At 38.0% G+C, this 15018-nt stretch overlaps 1 protein-coding gene across 1 annotated transcript in view; it reads left to right on the plus strand.

Annotated features, from left to right (window-relative positions):
* Window positions 1–8825, plus strand: part of PANK3 (pantothenate kinase 3) — a 74097-nt gene extending 65272 nt beyond the window's left edge. Inside the window, exon 7 of the mRNA XM_069199344.1 lies at window positions 871–8825. Coding sequence (XP_069055445.1) covers window positions 871–921 — 51 coding nt within the window. The 3' untranslated portion in view covers window positions 922–8825. The remainder of the gene's footprint in view (window positions 1–870) is intronic.
* The last annotated feature ends 6193 nt before the right edge of the window (window positions 8826–15018 follow it).

Here is a 15018-nt window from a genome sequence, read left to right on the forward strand (position 1 = left end):
AAATGACTGATTTTTCATTATGATTTGAGAGGAAAGGTGGTGTCTGAAGAGATGAAATAAAGTTGACCAGAACTTTTAGACTGCTTTCCTCATTTGACAGAAAAATGTGAAGTTGACCTGTGCCTCAGCTTCCCAACCTGTCAACAATTGGGAGCACTAAGAGACACCCTGTGTAAAAGTGGAGTACCGAACTCATAAAGAAAAGTGACTTTAAGATTTGTATGCTTCTACGTGTGATTTTAATTTACTGTTTATTGGAATTCATCGAGCCTGAACATGGAAATCTGCAAAACTCTGATTTCAGTGCATTCACCAAGTTGCAAATCTGTAGATTTTCCCCAGTAGAAATTCAGGAATTCCTTAATCTCCTTGACCCACATATGAACTAGTAAACAGATGGAAACATCTTTTGCCTACACCCAGACAGTGTGGCACTTTGCTATAGTCACCGCTTGCACTCTCTCTGGAGCTGTTTATGGCATGAAAAATAAGTACACATATTGTGTGTGAGAAGCGAGTGTTGGGCTTTATTTAATTCCCAGTAGGTTCTTTCTTCCTCTTCCATGTTCCCACCCTGTAACTAGCCTATAACCACTGCTGTTTAAAATATGTCCTACTCACAAATGTTCTAAAGTACTAAGTTTAAACAGAGTACATATTTTTCTATAAATTCTTATCCAGTGGGTCAGTATTGGTCATTGCTCCATCAGTATTGATTTGCATTATTTACTCTGTTCTTTTGATTAATATGATTGGACTACTCTGATACTTTTTATAGTGGTGTTGATGGCAAGAATAAAATATCTGTTCTATGTGAAATTGGCTTTTGTAATAACATCATCTTCATTTTGTTTTTGTTCTTAAATACAGGGATACTTTGGAGCGGTGGGTGCTCTACTTGGGCTGCCAAACTTCTCATAGAGCACCAGATGCTCTTGGCAGAATAATTGCATATCCCTGATAGAAATATCCTCGTGTATGATCAAGGGAACCAAAGAAGATCATCAGCTTTTATCTGCTGTAATTTCTTCTCTTGTGAAAATTGTGGGTAAACGGATGAAAATTGCTGTGCATGAAAACTGGGAAATCTACTGTTCTCCTAATGGGATCACCGACTAGAGAAAACATATATGCTCTGCGCTTCGTCCTGAAATATTTGTCAACTATAGTTTGCCCTTTATAAATCTAGTGTTAATTCTTTCAGTACTTTGACACATCCAGACAATAATACTTAATTCAGAAATTGTATCACGTGGAAAGGTCTTATGGCTCTTTAGTCATACAACATTTGTTGTAAAACACCAGCACAAAAAATCACCTCTCTGCTTATGTTTTCTCTAAATAGTCAAATAATTACCTTCAGGCTTGTTCAGAGCGTAATTTGTATATTTAATTTCTAAGCCGGACTGTAAAAGAAATTCGCACAGCATTTAAATATCAGTAGCATTCAAGGATGTGTTTTAATGAGTGGAATGATGATGTGTTAGTTGTACTTCTTTCACCCTTATTACAGCTGGTAAGTCAATCCAACCTATACAGGATTTAACTTGAAGCTGTTTAAGGTTTCCTCTGTAAAGGAATTTATTGTATTCGCTCATCGGTGCTCCTTTCTACTTTTCCTAGCTATTAATTAGTTTACACAGATCATCAGTTGAGTTCCATATGCAGTGTTGCACAACAGTATTTTTAACACCAACTGTGCCCTTGAGATTAAAGTATTGGGGTATATATGTAATGGAATTTGTACAGTATACTGTTCATAATATTGCAAGTGCATTAAAACGTCTGAGATGCTGTGGGCCAAGAAACCTGTGAAGCCAAGGTGAAAAGCTGGATAGTATCTTCATCACTTCATCTTCATCCAGCACTAACTGGAAGTTGAGCTTGGAGTAACAACCCAAAATTGCCTAGCTTTCTTTGTAATGCTCAACTGATGTGCTGATTGTTATTTTATGGTGGAACATTTTTGTAATGCTGCTGTTCAGAGTTTATCTGTGGTGTTGCTGAACTTCTCTGAAACTCTTTACTTATCCTCATGGTTTGCCTTGTTAAAAGGTTTTGAATGCTGCCTTCTACAGCTTCCACAGGGCATCGCATGTGCCAAAGTAAAGATGTATTTCCTCTATTTACATACTGAGAGACGCAACGTTTTGGCAGCACTTAGTAACAGTGACTTCTAAAACTGAGCAATTATGCCTCCTTCTGGCAGCATTTTGAAACTGTGGCTTTTTATCTTGAACAGTGATATAGGTTGCTATTCTTCAGCTTGGATTCCACAATCACAGGTGTACTGTGGTACTACAAAAGGTATTTCTTACCTTTGCCTATACTCCAAGTTATTGTTAGGCTAACAATGCCTGAACTTGTGTTTACTGTCGGCTCACTGTATTTATTTTATTGTTTACATAGCAAAAGCTGTAATAATACATGTCTTATCTGTATATTGGCACACACTGTACGTGCACATTGATTATGCCTTTATAAATGTTAGCATCCTGTATCTTCTGTTTCACCAAATGGTAATGTAGAATCTCTTTTAGATGAAGGATCAAGCCTTCCCCCACTACCAAAGGATAACTAGTTTGTTCGTGTGTTTTGTGCCTCTGCAGAAGAAAGCTCTTTGTTTGGCACTGACTAAATGGCTATCAAGAATACGTCTCTTTCAGTATTCCTCTCAAATTGACTAAATGCTGTCATGGTACAGCACAATATATGCTGAGTCATTTCCAATATTTTTTGTGTTACCTAATCTTCAAATAAGTGTATGTTTCTTCGAGTGGTTGGAAAGTGGCACATGTACACGATTCAAAGTCACATTTGTTATAACTGTCCTGTTTGTGTTGTATTGAAATTATGTAGGGAAAACTAACACTTATTCATTGTTTGGTTTATGAAGAAACCAAGGAGGAATGTACAGAAGGGACACAGGGAAGGGAAACATTTAAGGCAAATTAAGACAGGATTGGAACTTGAGATGCAGTGCCTGAATACAGTTGGGCCCACTTTGTCATTTTAATAATTCATTTGCACATTTTGAGGCTTATCTAGGACAAACCACAAGTCCTCTTTTGCCTCAGTGTTCTCTTGTAAGGTTTGAAAAGTCAGGATGTATGGTGTATTTTACAACTGCTTCTGTTGACCTGCAGGCTGAAGTAAAAATGGAACTGCAATATGCTTTCAACAAAGCTTTAACGGTTGCATTGTAGCTTGCGGTCCCCATCATTAGAAGGATTTTCAAAGTCTTTTTTTACCTGCATATTTCTTTAACTACATATTGACTTCAAAGCCACATGCATACATCTCCAATGTTAAGACATCACAAGTGCGTGCAAAGACATGTTTGTGATAACTTTTAATATCAGATATGCAGTTTCACACATTGATGTTGGATCAGGAGTTTTAGCCACCTGATCATTGGTTTGGAAATGAGCATCTAATGTCTAGAGTATTTTTATTTTACTAGGGTGTCATTCCTGGAATATTTAATTGAGAGTTCCCTTTCAGCTTTTTAAAGATTGTGGTTCCTAATCTTATACACCCAATGTAGAGTTTTAGATAAATTATAAGATATTCAAGTTGATTTTGCATTAAAATCAAGATTTACATGGCAGGAGTTATATCCTGTTATTGTGGCCATTCATTGTAACACACACTGTGTCAGCTTATACTTTAAGGACCTTTAACATTGTAAAGGTTGCCAAAAATGATTTTTCTCAGTGCGGTACCATACAGTAATATAGAATGAGCATGATCGTTTCAGAATGATCATTTGGATCAATTTGAAAATAAAGAAAAAGAACACAATTTAAAAGTGATATCAGATACCAGTTGTACATTTTTTGTGGCTTATAGCCATATAATATCCACTACCAATTTCTTATTCAATCTAAATATAATTACAATTATAACGCCATGCAAATGGAACATCTGTCTCGCAATGAAAAATTTCATGTTCTCATGTAGAACTTTCAAGTTGAACGCGGAAGTCTAGCTGTAAAGCAGGCTTAAGCCTACCTTACATTTTTATAGACTGAATGGTCAAAGGAGTACAAACTCTAATCTTGGATTTTATGCATTTGGTTTTTCATCTGTTTATGCTCTTTAGCCTTCTTAGACACCATTTTGGGTAACACAAAGATAATCAATATAATATTGTTTTCGCAGTAGGATATCAGATGCATTATAATTTTCAAAGGTTTGTTTAACATTTGATATGCCAAGTAAAAGGACTCAAAATTTAGTTGGACCACCTGCTTTATATAGAATAAGAAATCTGATTTTATGTTTTAACTATAGGCATTCTCAAACAGGTTTGCGGCTCTCGTTAGAAGTGTCCTATTTTAATCTACTCTCAGTACGCTGAGATGTAATCCCAATGATCTGTAAACTACATTTTTATTTTGTCCTATTGTTTACCTTAGACTCTAAGCTGCTATTGTTCACATTTTACTTTAAGATTGAAGATGGTACACACATGTGTGCTACATTGGTAAACTGCTCTACATTTCTACAATATACATTGCCTGTAATGACTTTTTGTCTTTGCTCAACCTCATTTTGCAACATTTCATATTAGTATTTAAAGGCACTATTTGTAGCTGAGTCACACTCAAAGTTCAATCTTAGACAAATGTTTTTTAAGAATAATTCATCTTATAATTGTTAATAACTTGCATTCCAGATCTTCAGTCATTAAACTTATTTAGGAACTCCCCGACATGTCTTGATTCCACAGTGTTGGGCTTTGAAATTGTAGAATAATTCAATATAATTTGTCTAATAAAACCATAAAGATGAAGTTTAAAATAATGGCCTTGAAATGGATAATATGTTTCTTAGAAATATAGTTGAAATGGAATGTATGCTGATGTATTCAGGTCAATATTCTGAGGAAAGTCCAGTCTTTATTTAAACAAGCGTGTTACCATGTCCCAATGTGTTACATTTGTCAGTTCCATTCTCCTCTGTAAAGCGTTCTTACTTTTGAGCTAAAATTTACAACTGTGTTTCAGTGGAAGCACGTTGAAATTCAGAGGACACAATCTTGCAAAGTAATATTTGTTGGCTTGTAGCCCAGTCAAAAAATACAGATTCTTCCAGGATCCCATTATAACCAATTTACAGAGATGGTATGCTGAAAACACTTTCAAACATATAGGATGTACATCTTCAAATGGAAATACAACCGTAAGGGATCGTCAAAACAATTGAGTGTAGCTGCTTTCTTTAGTAACACAAAGAAATTTACAGTGCAGTACTGTCATTACATGAGAGGCAAAGAAAAGGGGAACATGCTATGCTACAGCTTATATGTGCTTTTGCCCTTTTTATTTATTCCACTTTTGATTGCACTCTTTGAATCAAATTACTGTATTTCTATATTTGTGTGGCACGTTCACCACAGCAGGTCTTTATCCATATTCTCCTCTGTAATGTAGTTTAAAGTAGAAGTTATTGTACATAAACATAGAATATAAAATAGATACGACTCGAGGGTTAAACAGTCACCATATATTTATTTGTTACACCAGGAAAGAGAGAACCCTCAAAATGTAGCATGCAGTTGATCACTGAATTTAGTAGAAATTACTAATCCCCCATGACAAGCCGAATAAACTGCTACTTCCGAAATGAGACCTGCTAACTAAATACCACAGTGGTCTATTGAATTGTCCTTTTATTGCTCTTTTATGTTAAGAGTTCCTCCTTTCATTGGTAAACTGAGTTCTAGTGATAAGTGTTGTGCACAATTACATTTTCTAAAATATTCACCCTAAAGTAGATATTTTGTGGATTTCAAACCTCATCTAAGAGTGTATTATAGTGTAGATATTTCTAGACAAAATTTCATAAACCATTTCCTGTGTACGTAGAGAGAAACTGTGAAACTGAATGTTTTTAAAAGGAATATGTGGTTGCATTTGAACTTGGGTCTGTTTGTCACAATTAGTTATCTGTATTTCCTTAATGCATTTTCCAAAGGGAAGAACTGAAGTTTCAGATGCTATATGCCGGAAATATATTGTTGTTCATCTGTGGCTTGCCGTGCCAAAAACACAGAAGTGGTATTACTTTTTTCTTGATTGTGTTTTATTTACATTTTGTGAAATATCTCAAATTAATTTAAGCCTTCTCAGTTAAACAGTTCCATAATCAATTAAACTTAATGTGCTCCTATTTTTCTCAAAAAAGTAATTAAGTTGTTATTACTAACCATTTTCAGTTTCTCAGTCACCTCATTGAGGGTCTGGAAAATAAAGAAAAGAAGGATAGCCTGTCAGCATCCCTAGTGGATCCTGGTTACTCATGCATAGAAATATGTTTCTCTCTCTCTCTCTCTCTCTCTCTCTCTCTCTCTCTCTCTCCTCCTCTCTCCCTCCCTCCCTCAGCTGGTTGATAGATCACTGAAAGAGAAACTGGTTGGTTTCAGACGTTATTGTCCATTTGAATGATTTTTCTATTTCTTGGGGCCACCTTGTAAGTTTTTAAATTCTGATTTTTCCAGCCTGCGTATCATTCCTTGAGCAGTATACTGCCCCCGTTTCCCTCACCTGATGATGTGGTGACTTAGAATCCCTGCAAGACACCCAGTTACTGATATCCTTAGCATCAAACCATAACCAAGGAAGGCCAGTTCAGTTTTTTTCTTTTCATCTATTCGTAGGTTCAGGATGTTAGACTATGTCCTATTAATCTTTTTCTGAGAAAACATTTTATTAAGAACAATTAGTCCTGGTTCTCATTTTAAATACATTTCTAGTAGCTATAACTGCCCTTTTTCAGGAGAAAGCTGCACTTGATTGTTGTTTGGGGTAAGGGGCATATCCATTCAAGTTATTTGCCCTCTTCTTGGCTCAGATGTTTTGTGCAGTAGTGGGGCTGATAGGAATAAATAGGTACATGTTATCTTTCCAAGAGACTTTAATCTTGAGGCCAAACACCAGTTGGAAATATGTCCCTCGCCCAGTGTGACAGAGTTCGGTTTTACCTACTATTCTTGTGATGCACAACAACTATCCACTATTAAAGAACTTGAAGATCTCAAAAATGTATGCGACTTGTTTTATCTTCTAGCCACATTCACTTAAAGTGAACTCCTTAGGTCAAAGTCCTATTAGCACAGTTGGCTCCATCAGCCAACAGTTCTTAAGAGTTGTACCTTGAGGGAGAGTTGTAGCCTAAATCTATTGGCTTCTTGCTTTTTTTCCTAGCATTGATCCAGAACATATGACGTTTATCAGAATCTCTTAATTTCTTACCTTCTTTAGAGCTCAGACTGCTACTGAAGCGAAGTGTAATTTAAAGCAGCTATATGTGTATCATTATTACACAGTGTTAAATTCTCTGGATATCGCATAGAGGAAATCTTTTTCTATGTGTTTCTGCAGTGATATTATAGGCCTTGAACAATTATCCACGATTTCAGGAGAAGAAAGCCTGCATCTTAGCCATATCCTAGCAGTTTGTTGTTCAGGCTGATTAATCCTTTTATGTTTGACTCCAAGTTCATAAGTCATATAAATTTGTTTATACTTAGGATGGGCTGCTTTTGCATAGAAAGAAGTTCAGAAGATACTTGGCAACTAGAAAATCCTCAGCATTTTTTTTGCACAGACGCATTGGGAATTTTGTGTAAGCGTTCTGCAAGCAGAATCTTCTGGGTAACAATTTTAGTTCTAACACACTATTTGAATGGTTTCTGTCCATTTTTTTTTTAAGTCGCCATCCCTGTTTTCCTTCCACCATCTCATAATTTCATTATTCATGGTAATATTCATCTCATCATGTCAGGTACCAGTGTAGGTTTAGTATTAGCATGGAATTAGCAATTTGTTTATAATAGCACACATTCTAGCTGGCACACGTTGTAAAATCAGCTGTAGGTGCTGATTATGTTTTGTAATTAGGTACCTAGAAACAACTGTCATTTGATACAGTACCCATTTACAGCATTGTCTATTGCATGGACTCTCAAACAGATAAAAACTAAATGGGAACATATGTTTAAAATGTAACTTTTTAAAGTTTAAAATACTGGTTGTTGGATGGGAGGTATCAAACATACGCAAAACAGTTTAATAATCTGCACAGGTATGAAACATTAGTATTAACCTGTGTTAGGTTACAATTAAGAATGCCTACTTTTTTAATTTGGTTGCATAGCAGAATATTGGTTACTAAAATATTGTGGCCCAAATATCATTTACAAAGATATGACTCCATTGGGTGTAGATTTTCTACTATTAACTCAAATGGAGCAATATCTTTGTCAAATGATATCTAGGCCGAGTTATTCTGGTATTAGACTGTTATGTCCACGGTAGAGCGAAGCCAGGCATCTGCTGTTGAGAGGGATGTGAGGGGAACACATATTTATTTGAGACAAATAGTTCAATTAAAATGCCTTATTTAATTTATTTGTACTGCAGTACCTCTGTTTTGTCTTTTAATCTTCATTGCCTCTCGAAGACCATGTTATGTGTTAAAATAAAAAAAGGTTGAAAGTGTTTCTTTTAAGAATAATAGTAAATTATATAGTAATATCATCTGTAATACATAATTTGTAAATTGTTTAATTTATTTGTTATTTTTACTTGTTTTCTTGATACTTGTTTTACATGAATGTTCTCTTCAGTGTCTCACTATCTGTTCTATTTCGTTAACAATTATTCTGGCCTATGCTTTAACCATTCCATTTTAGTGGTACATGTACATAGTTCATACCACTTGTTTGTATAAATTGAAGACATTTGTTTCAGTTTACTCTTGTATTGCCTTTAATCCTACAATAAAAATCCAGCTACTTTTTAGTAGTTTTAATCACATCCTGCTTGAACCTTTTTTTAAAGCATTATTGATATATAGAACCAGCTTTACAAATGTTTTGAATGAAGGCAACAGAAGTTTATTATGTTGTGTGAAATTCAGTTTTGAGTGAGAAAAATGACAATTGTACTTAAAGTTTGGAACAGTCTTGGACTGGATACCAAACTAAAAATAGAGGAAACAGAATATGGACTAGCAAGTGAAAGCTACAAATATGTTTAATAATTTAATTAATCTCAGTTTACATTTCACATGAGAATGTTTACCATACCTTTTCAAACAATGTAATGGCAGCAATGGTACTTTCTGATTTAGAAGAGGTGGCAATGTCACTAAACTGTTTCCTCACCTAGGTAAGTAATCTGTCAGAGAGCTTATTGGTTGGTTTTTTTTCTCTTCATTTTCCCCATTTGAGTCAGTGACTAACCACATTGGACCAAAAGACTAAGAACTGACAAGCTTGTATGTACTACGGATCGGATGCACCAATATTGTTTGCAGATAAATGTTTGTCACTGGTGGCCAGAAGTGCTTAAGTCTTGAAAGTTTATTGTAGCAACACCAACATATTCTTATGATATGGGGACAGCAAACTCCAAAATGCTTGGAATTAAATGTCTGATATACTTATACTAACCAAAGCATTAAACTTCTGAGAAATTACTATCTAGGTTATATATGCAGTCACATAAATCACTGAATTGTATTGTAGGTTTGCATTACAAAGCTGTAATACTGTCATTTGCAGTACACATAATTATAATTTTACCATGCACCATTCCTTATAAAATAATGATTAAATCAGCGTTTCACATATTTTTACAGTTGACCCCAATGTAGACTTTTACACCCTTGGCTACAGATATAAATATTTCTATTAGTTTTTTTTTTTTAGTAGATTCTGCAGTATGTAGTGTGTTAAAGACAGCTATAATGAATCACCTACTGTGCTTACATATTGAAGGATGTGCATAGAATGACTGACTGTTCTTCGTTACCCTATTATCCTCTCCTTAGACAGTGCATCTGTAGAATGCAGAAGTGTGCCGCAGTCTGATACATAGATAGGGTCTTAATATCTCCAAGCAGCTGGAATCTGGATGATGGGGAAATAGCTTGCTCATCTTTGGGTGTTTGTTCTAGACTTGAGTTTTAAATATATATCTTAACAGGTTCTCTGAACAAATGCTTTTCTGACTGATAATTCTCATCACAGATTCCTCTCATTTTCTATCTTCTCCCCCAAAGCACCATCTGGATCCAGAAAACATATACACCAGCTTCTGCATGCCAGTAGGTGATGCCTTTGGACTCTGTAGCCACTCCATCCCACAACTAGATATTGTAACACTTAGCCCCATATATAGGGGTCACCCCCTGCATGCTGTCAGTTTCTAGTTTTCTGCATCCTTCAACATAGATCCAGGGCTCCCAACTTTTTTAGTGTTTTACCAATGTTTCCAAAATAATTTTTCTGACTGTGCCGGGATTTAAGTCATGACACACCTTTAAGAAGCAGATGTCATTCATGGCCCAACACTTTGCTTCTCTTTGGTTCCTTGGCTTCAAATTCAATTTGAATTCTTGCTAAGCAGATGACACTGGGTGAACTGGTTCTGAATCTGTCATCGGGTAAGTCCAAGGTTGAATGAGCAGTCTTCATGCAAACACAAGAAGACTATCCCAGATTGAACCCCGTCCCACTGTTTAAATTCCTAGAAGGAGTTGTGCAATCTGCACTGTAAAACTTGAACTCTTCAATATTATCCGGATTAGACTTGATTCTGAGGTTGAAGCGTATGTTCCTGAATTTGCCAGGCTATCATCAACTCTGGTCCAGGGACTCAAGCAGGTTCCTTACACCAACAATGACTATGAGGAAGCAGATAATCTCTTCCCCAACTATGCTAATGCTGGCCTCTGCCTTAACTTAATTCAATTAATTTATTTAATGACTGGAACTCCATAGAGGTCCACATAAACCAAGTCATTCATACTAAATAAATATAATCGACCTCAAAATACATGTTATCTACAAAGTATAATACACCCACATCACAACCCATCAAACTTATGTTACAGTGCCTTTACCAAACAGTACTTCAATATATAAAATAGATCAATCCATTCAAATAAATACCTTGTATAAAGTGCATCAAAATCGCAGCCTCTAACTTGTTTCACAGTACGTTTCCTATAAAGTGCATCATGATGTGCAATATGTTAGTCCATTAAGATAAATACATTCTTTTAAAAATCTGCAAGATAATAAAATCAATATAGATTTAAAAATGCCTTAAAACACGTGAAAATTCTGAAGCAGAATATTTCATTCGGTGGGTTATACATTACTTCCAAAGCCTCCACTGCTGAGTGAATATTAAAATACAAATAAAGAAGTTTCAGCTATTATTCCTCAGTGTAGCTAAAAAGGGACATACAAATAACACATGCTTAAAATCCTGTACCCCCAAATGACACAAATCACAGTTATTAGAAGAACCATCCCAATTAGAGGTTAATATTTTAGTGGCAGCATGTTCAGTCTCATCAAAATACAGAAACACCTCACCCCTTATGGTAAGTTCCAAGATAAGTATAGTTGAGGTTGTTTAAAAATCACTAAATTAGTCAGAGCCTCAAATCTCTTTTGGCGGAAGAACTTGATATCCAATAAAAAAAACTTTTACGCGTTGTGGCCTCTTTTATGCTCTTTTTAAACAAAAGAGGTGGTAAGGCTAAAATAAGTTCAGAGTCAAACTCAAGCATTTGCAGGGCGAGATTATAATTTCTAAAAAAACTGATTTTTCTCTTAGAGTATCAAAAATTTCTTTGTATGCTACGTGTCTTAGAGAAGATTAATCTCTGTGAAATAGACAAAATGCCCTCCGTACCAACGCCGCTAAACCCTGTACAAAAACACTCAATACGAAATTCAAGCCTAAAATCTGCCATAGATGCCATGGTATAGCAGGGAACCAAGCGTCTTAAAATTTGCCCTTCCAATTTATCTAAAAACTTCCAGTTGGATAGATCTATACATTTTATTGCATACAAAAGACTGGCCGGGATCTTCACTTGGTAAACTGACAGTAGATAAGTAAAATGCAGCCAGCCAACTGCCTTATAAACGGCTATTAGACCTTGTGCCTGAGAAAGGGCCTTACTGACATGATTACGTATATGATCTTGGTCACTGAGTGAACAGGATAAACTTTATCCTGAAAAGCAGTAAGCCTTTACCCGTTAAAGCTTGTGTTGACCAAGGGACCAAGAAAAGTATCTTTTTACAAGATTTTCCTCGACCTTCAGATTGCAAGAAGCATGGGCATACATGTGGGCACTTTGCCTGAAACTGAATTGAATGTACCCTTCACTCCCTTACTGAGGATAGTGCATCCTCTGCAGTACTTGTATGCAGCTAAACTTGTTGACTGAAACCTTACAACCTCAGCCATCTACTACTGATTTCTTAGTGCCCTTTAGTGCAGACTTGGCTAAGGCTTTTGTGGCAACCTAGTCCTAAGTTTGTTCTGCCTAATTTCTTGGCACCACAGGCCTGCTCCTAGGGGCCTATCCTTTTGATGCAACATCTAACTCTAACTCTAGAAAGTTTTTGGGTACACGCTTCACTGAGTAAGGTGGGCCCCAGGGCTCTAGTTAGGGAGTCCAAAATGCTTGTGTTAAAAATAAGGGGGTTGATTGGCAGTCCGGTTACCCCTGTCCAAGCAAGGACCCTCACTCTAGTCAGGGTAAGTCACACACAATCCAAATTATCCTGTGCCCACCCTCTGGTAGCTTGGCACTGAGCAGTCAGGCTTAACTCAGATGGCAATGTGTAAAGTATTTGTGCAATAAATCATGCAGTAACACTGTATAACGCCACCAAAATACACCACACATTGTTTAGAAAGATATATCTGGTTAAATGCAGGTCAAAACGATCAAGCTTTGATAATTACATGTTGAAATATCACTTTAGAAAATCACAAAAAGAGTCTTTAGTTCTTAAAAAGCAACGTGTCTCTTGTAAGCACAAAATACTGGTTTGCGTCTAAATTCTTTGTGAGGGGTCGCAGAGGAGGAGATGCGTGGAAAACAGTGAGGTGTGTGTAAGTTTCTCCAGGCGCACACTGACGATGTGTTGTTATTTTTCATGCAGTCGGGGCCTTTTGTTGATTTCCGGCGTGAAGGCTTGGATCCTCTTTGCGTTGTGGGGTATTTGGACACCCCTGGGACGATGTGGAGAAATCCTGGGCTTGCTGGACGAAGACACAGGAGCTGCGTCGATCCAGTGGGCGATGCAGGCAAATTTCTGTTGGACGGCAGGCGTAGTGTCAATTCTTCTTGCAGGAAGTCGGCCTGCGTCGTTCTGGCTCGGCTATGTGCCGATCCAGTGGGCCGTGCGTCGGAGTTCCGGTCGCAACACTGGCGCTGTGCCGATATCCTCTCGGGGAGCCGGGCTGCATCGTTCCGGTTCTGTGTGCGGTGGTTTTCACACCGCATTGCAGCCTGTGCGTCGTTTCTAGTAGGCTGTGTGACAAATATTTGCCACACAAGGAGTTCTTTGCAGGATGGAGTCTTTTTGAGACTTCAAGGAACAGGAGGCAATCTCTATCCAAGCCCTTGGAGAGCACTTCTCAGCAGAACCAGAGGGCAGCAGTTCTTTGCAGAAAAACAGTCAGGTGTGTCCTTTGGGCAGCCAGGTAGTTCCTCTTGGCAGGTTGCAAGGTCTGGTTCAGAGTTTCCTCCCCAGTGGTATCTTGTCCAGAAGAGTCTGAGTTGGTAGGGTGAGATGCCCTGTTTAAATACCCAAATGTGCCTTTGAAGTGGGGGAGACTTCAAAGAGTGGCTTAGAAGTGCACCAGGTCCCCTTTCAGTTCAATCGTGTCTGCCAGAGTCCCAGTAGGGGGTTTGGCAGTCCATTGTGTGAGGGCAGGCCACTGTCCTTTCAAATGTAAGTGTCAGGCCCTCCACCCTCCCAGCCCAGGAAGAACCATTCAGTATGCAGGTGTGACTGAGCATCCTGTTTTTTGGGTTGTCTGAGTTAAATGCACAAGGGAGCTGTCAAGTAACCTAGCCAGTCGTGGATTGTAAGGGACAGAAGGATTTAAGTGCAGAGAAATGCTCACTTTCTAAAGGTGGCATTTCTAAAATAGTAATGTTAAATCCAACTTCACCAGTCAGCAGGATTTTGTATCACAATTCTGGCCATACTAAATATGACCTTGTTACTCCTTTCAGATCAGAATCTACCACTCAAACAGTATATGAGGGTAGCCCTAATGCTAGCCTATGAAAGGAGCAGGCCTCACAGCAGTGTAAAACGAACATAGGAGTTCTACAGTACCAGGACATATAAACTACACAGGTTTATTTCCTGCCGTTTACATAAATAGCACCGTGCCCTATGGGTTACCTAGGGCCTACCTTAGGGGTGACTTATTTGTAGAAAAAGGGGAGTTTAAGGGTTGGCAAGTACTTTTAAAAGTCAAGTCGAAGTGGCAGTGAAACTGCACACACAGGCCTTGCAATGGCAGGCCTGAGGCATGGTTAAGGGGCTACTTATGGGGGTGGCACAATCACTGCTGCAGGCCCACTAGTAGCCTTTAATCTACAGGCCCTGGGCACATGTAGTGCACTTTACTGGGGACTTACAAGTAGATTAGTTCATACCCAATTGGCTTATTTAATGTCACTATGTTTTAAGGGAGAGAGCATATGCACTTTAGCACTGGTTAGTAGTTGTAAAGCGCGCAGAGTCCTAAAACCAGCAAAAACAGTGTCCAAAAAGTGGAGGGAGGCAGGCAAAAAGTCAGGTCTAACATGTGTCACCCACCATCCCCCTCCCCCTAGCTGAAAGTGGGGAGAGCTACCCAACCTCCTGGGAGCTCTCATCGCTAAGGCAGAAGTATCTGGAGAGATCATCAGCATTGGCGTGGTCAGTCCCCGGGTGATGCTCCACTGTAAAGTCCATCCCCTGTAGGGAAATGGACCACCTCAAGCATGTAGGATTCTCGCCCCTCATCTGCATGAGCCACCTGAGGGGCCTGTGGTCTGTCTGAACCCAGAAGTGAGTCCCAAACAGGTATGGTCTCAGCTTCTTCAGTGCCCAGACCACAGCAAATGCTTCTCTCAATAGCACTCCACTTTTGTTCCAGTGGTAATAGTCTTCTGCTTATAAAGACTACT

Source organism: Pleurodeles waltl, chromosome 7 (assembly GCF_031143425.1).
Source record: "Pleurodeles waltl isolate 20211129_DDA chromosome 7, aPleWal1.hap1.20221129, whole genome shotgun sequence".
NCBI classification, from domain to species: domain Eukaryota; kingdom Metazoa; phylum Chordata; class Amphibia; order Caudata; family Salamandridae; genus Pleurodeles; species Pleurodeles waltl.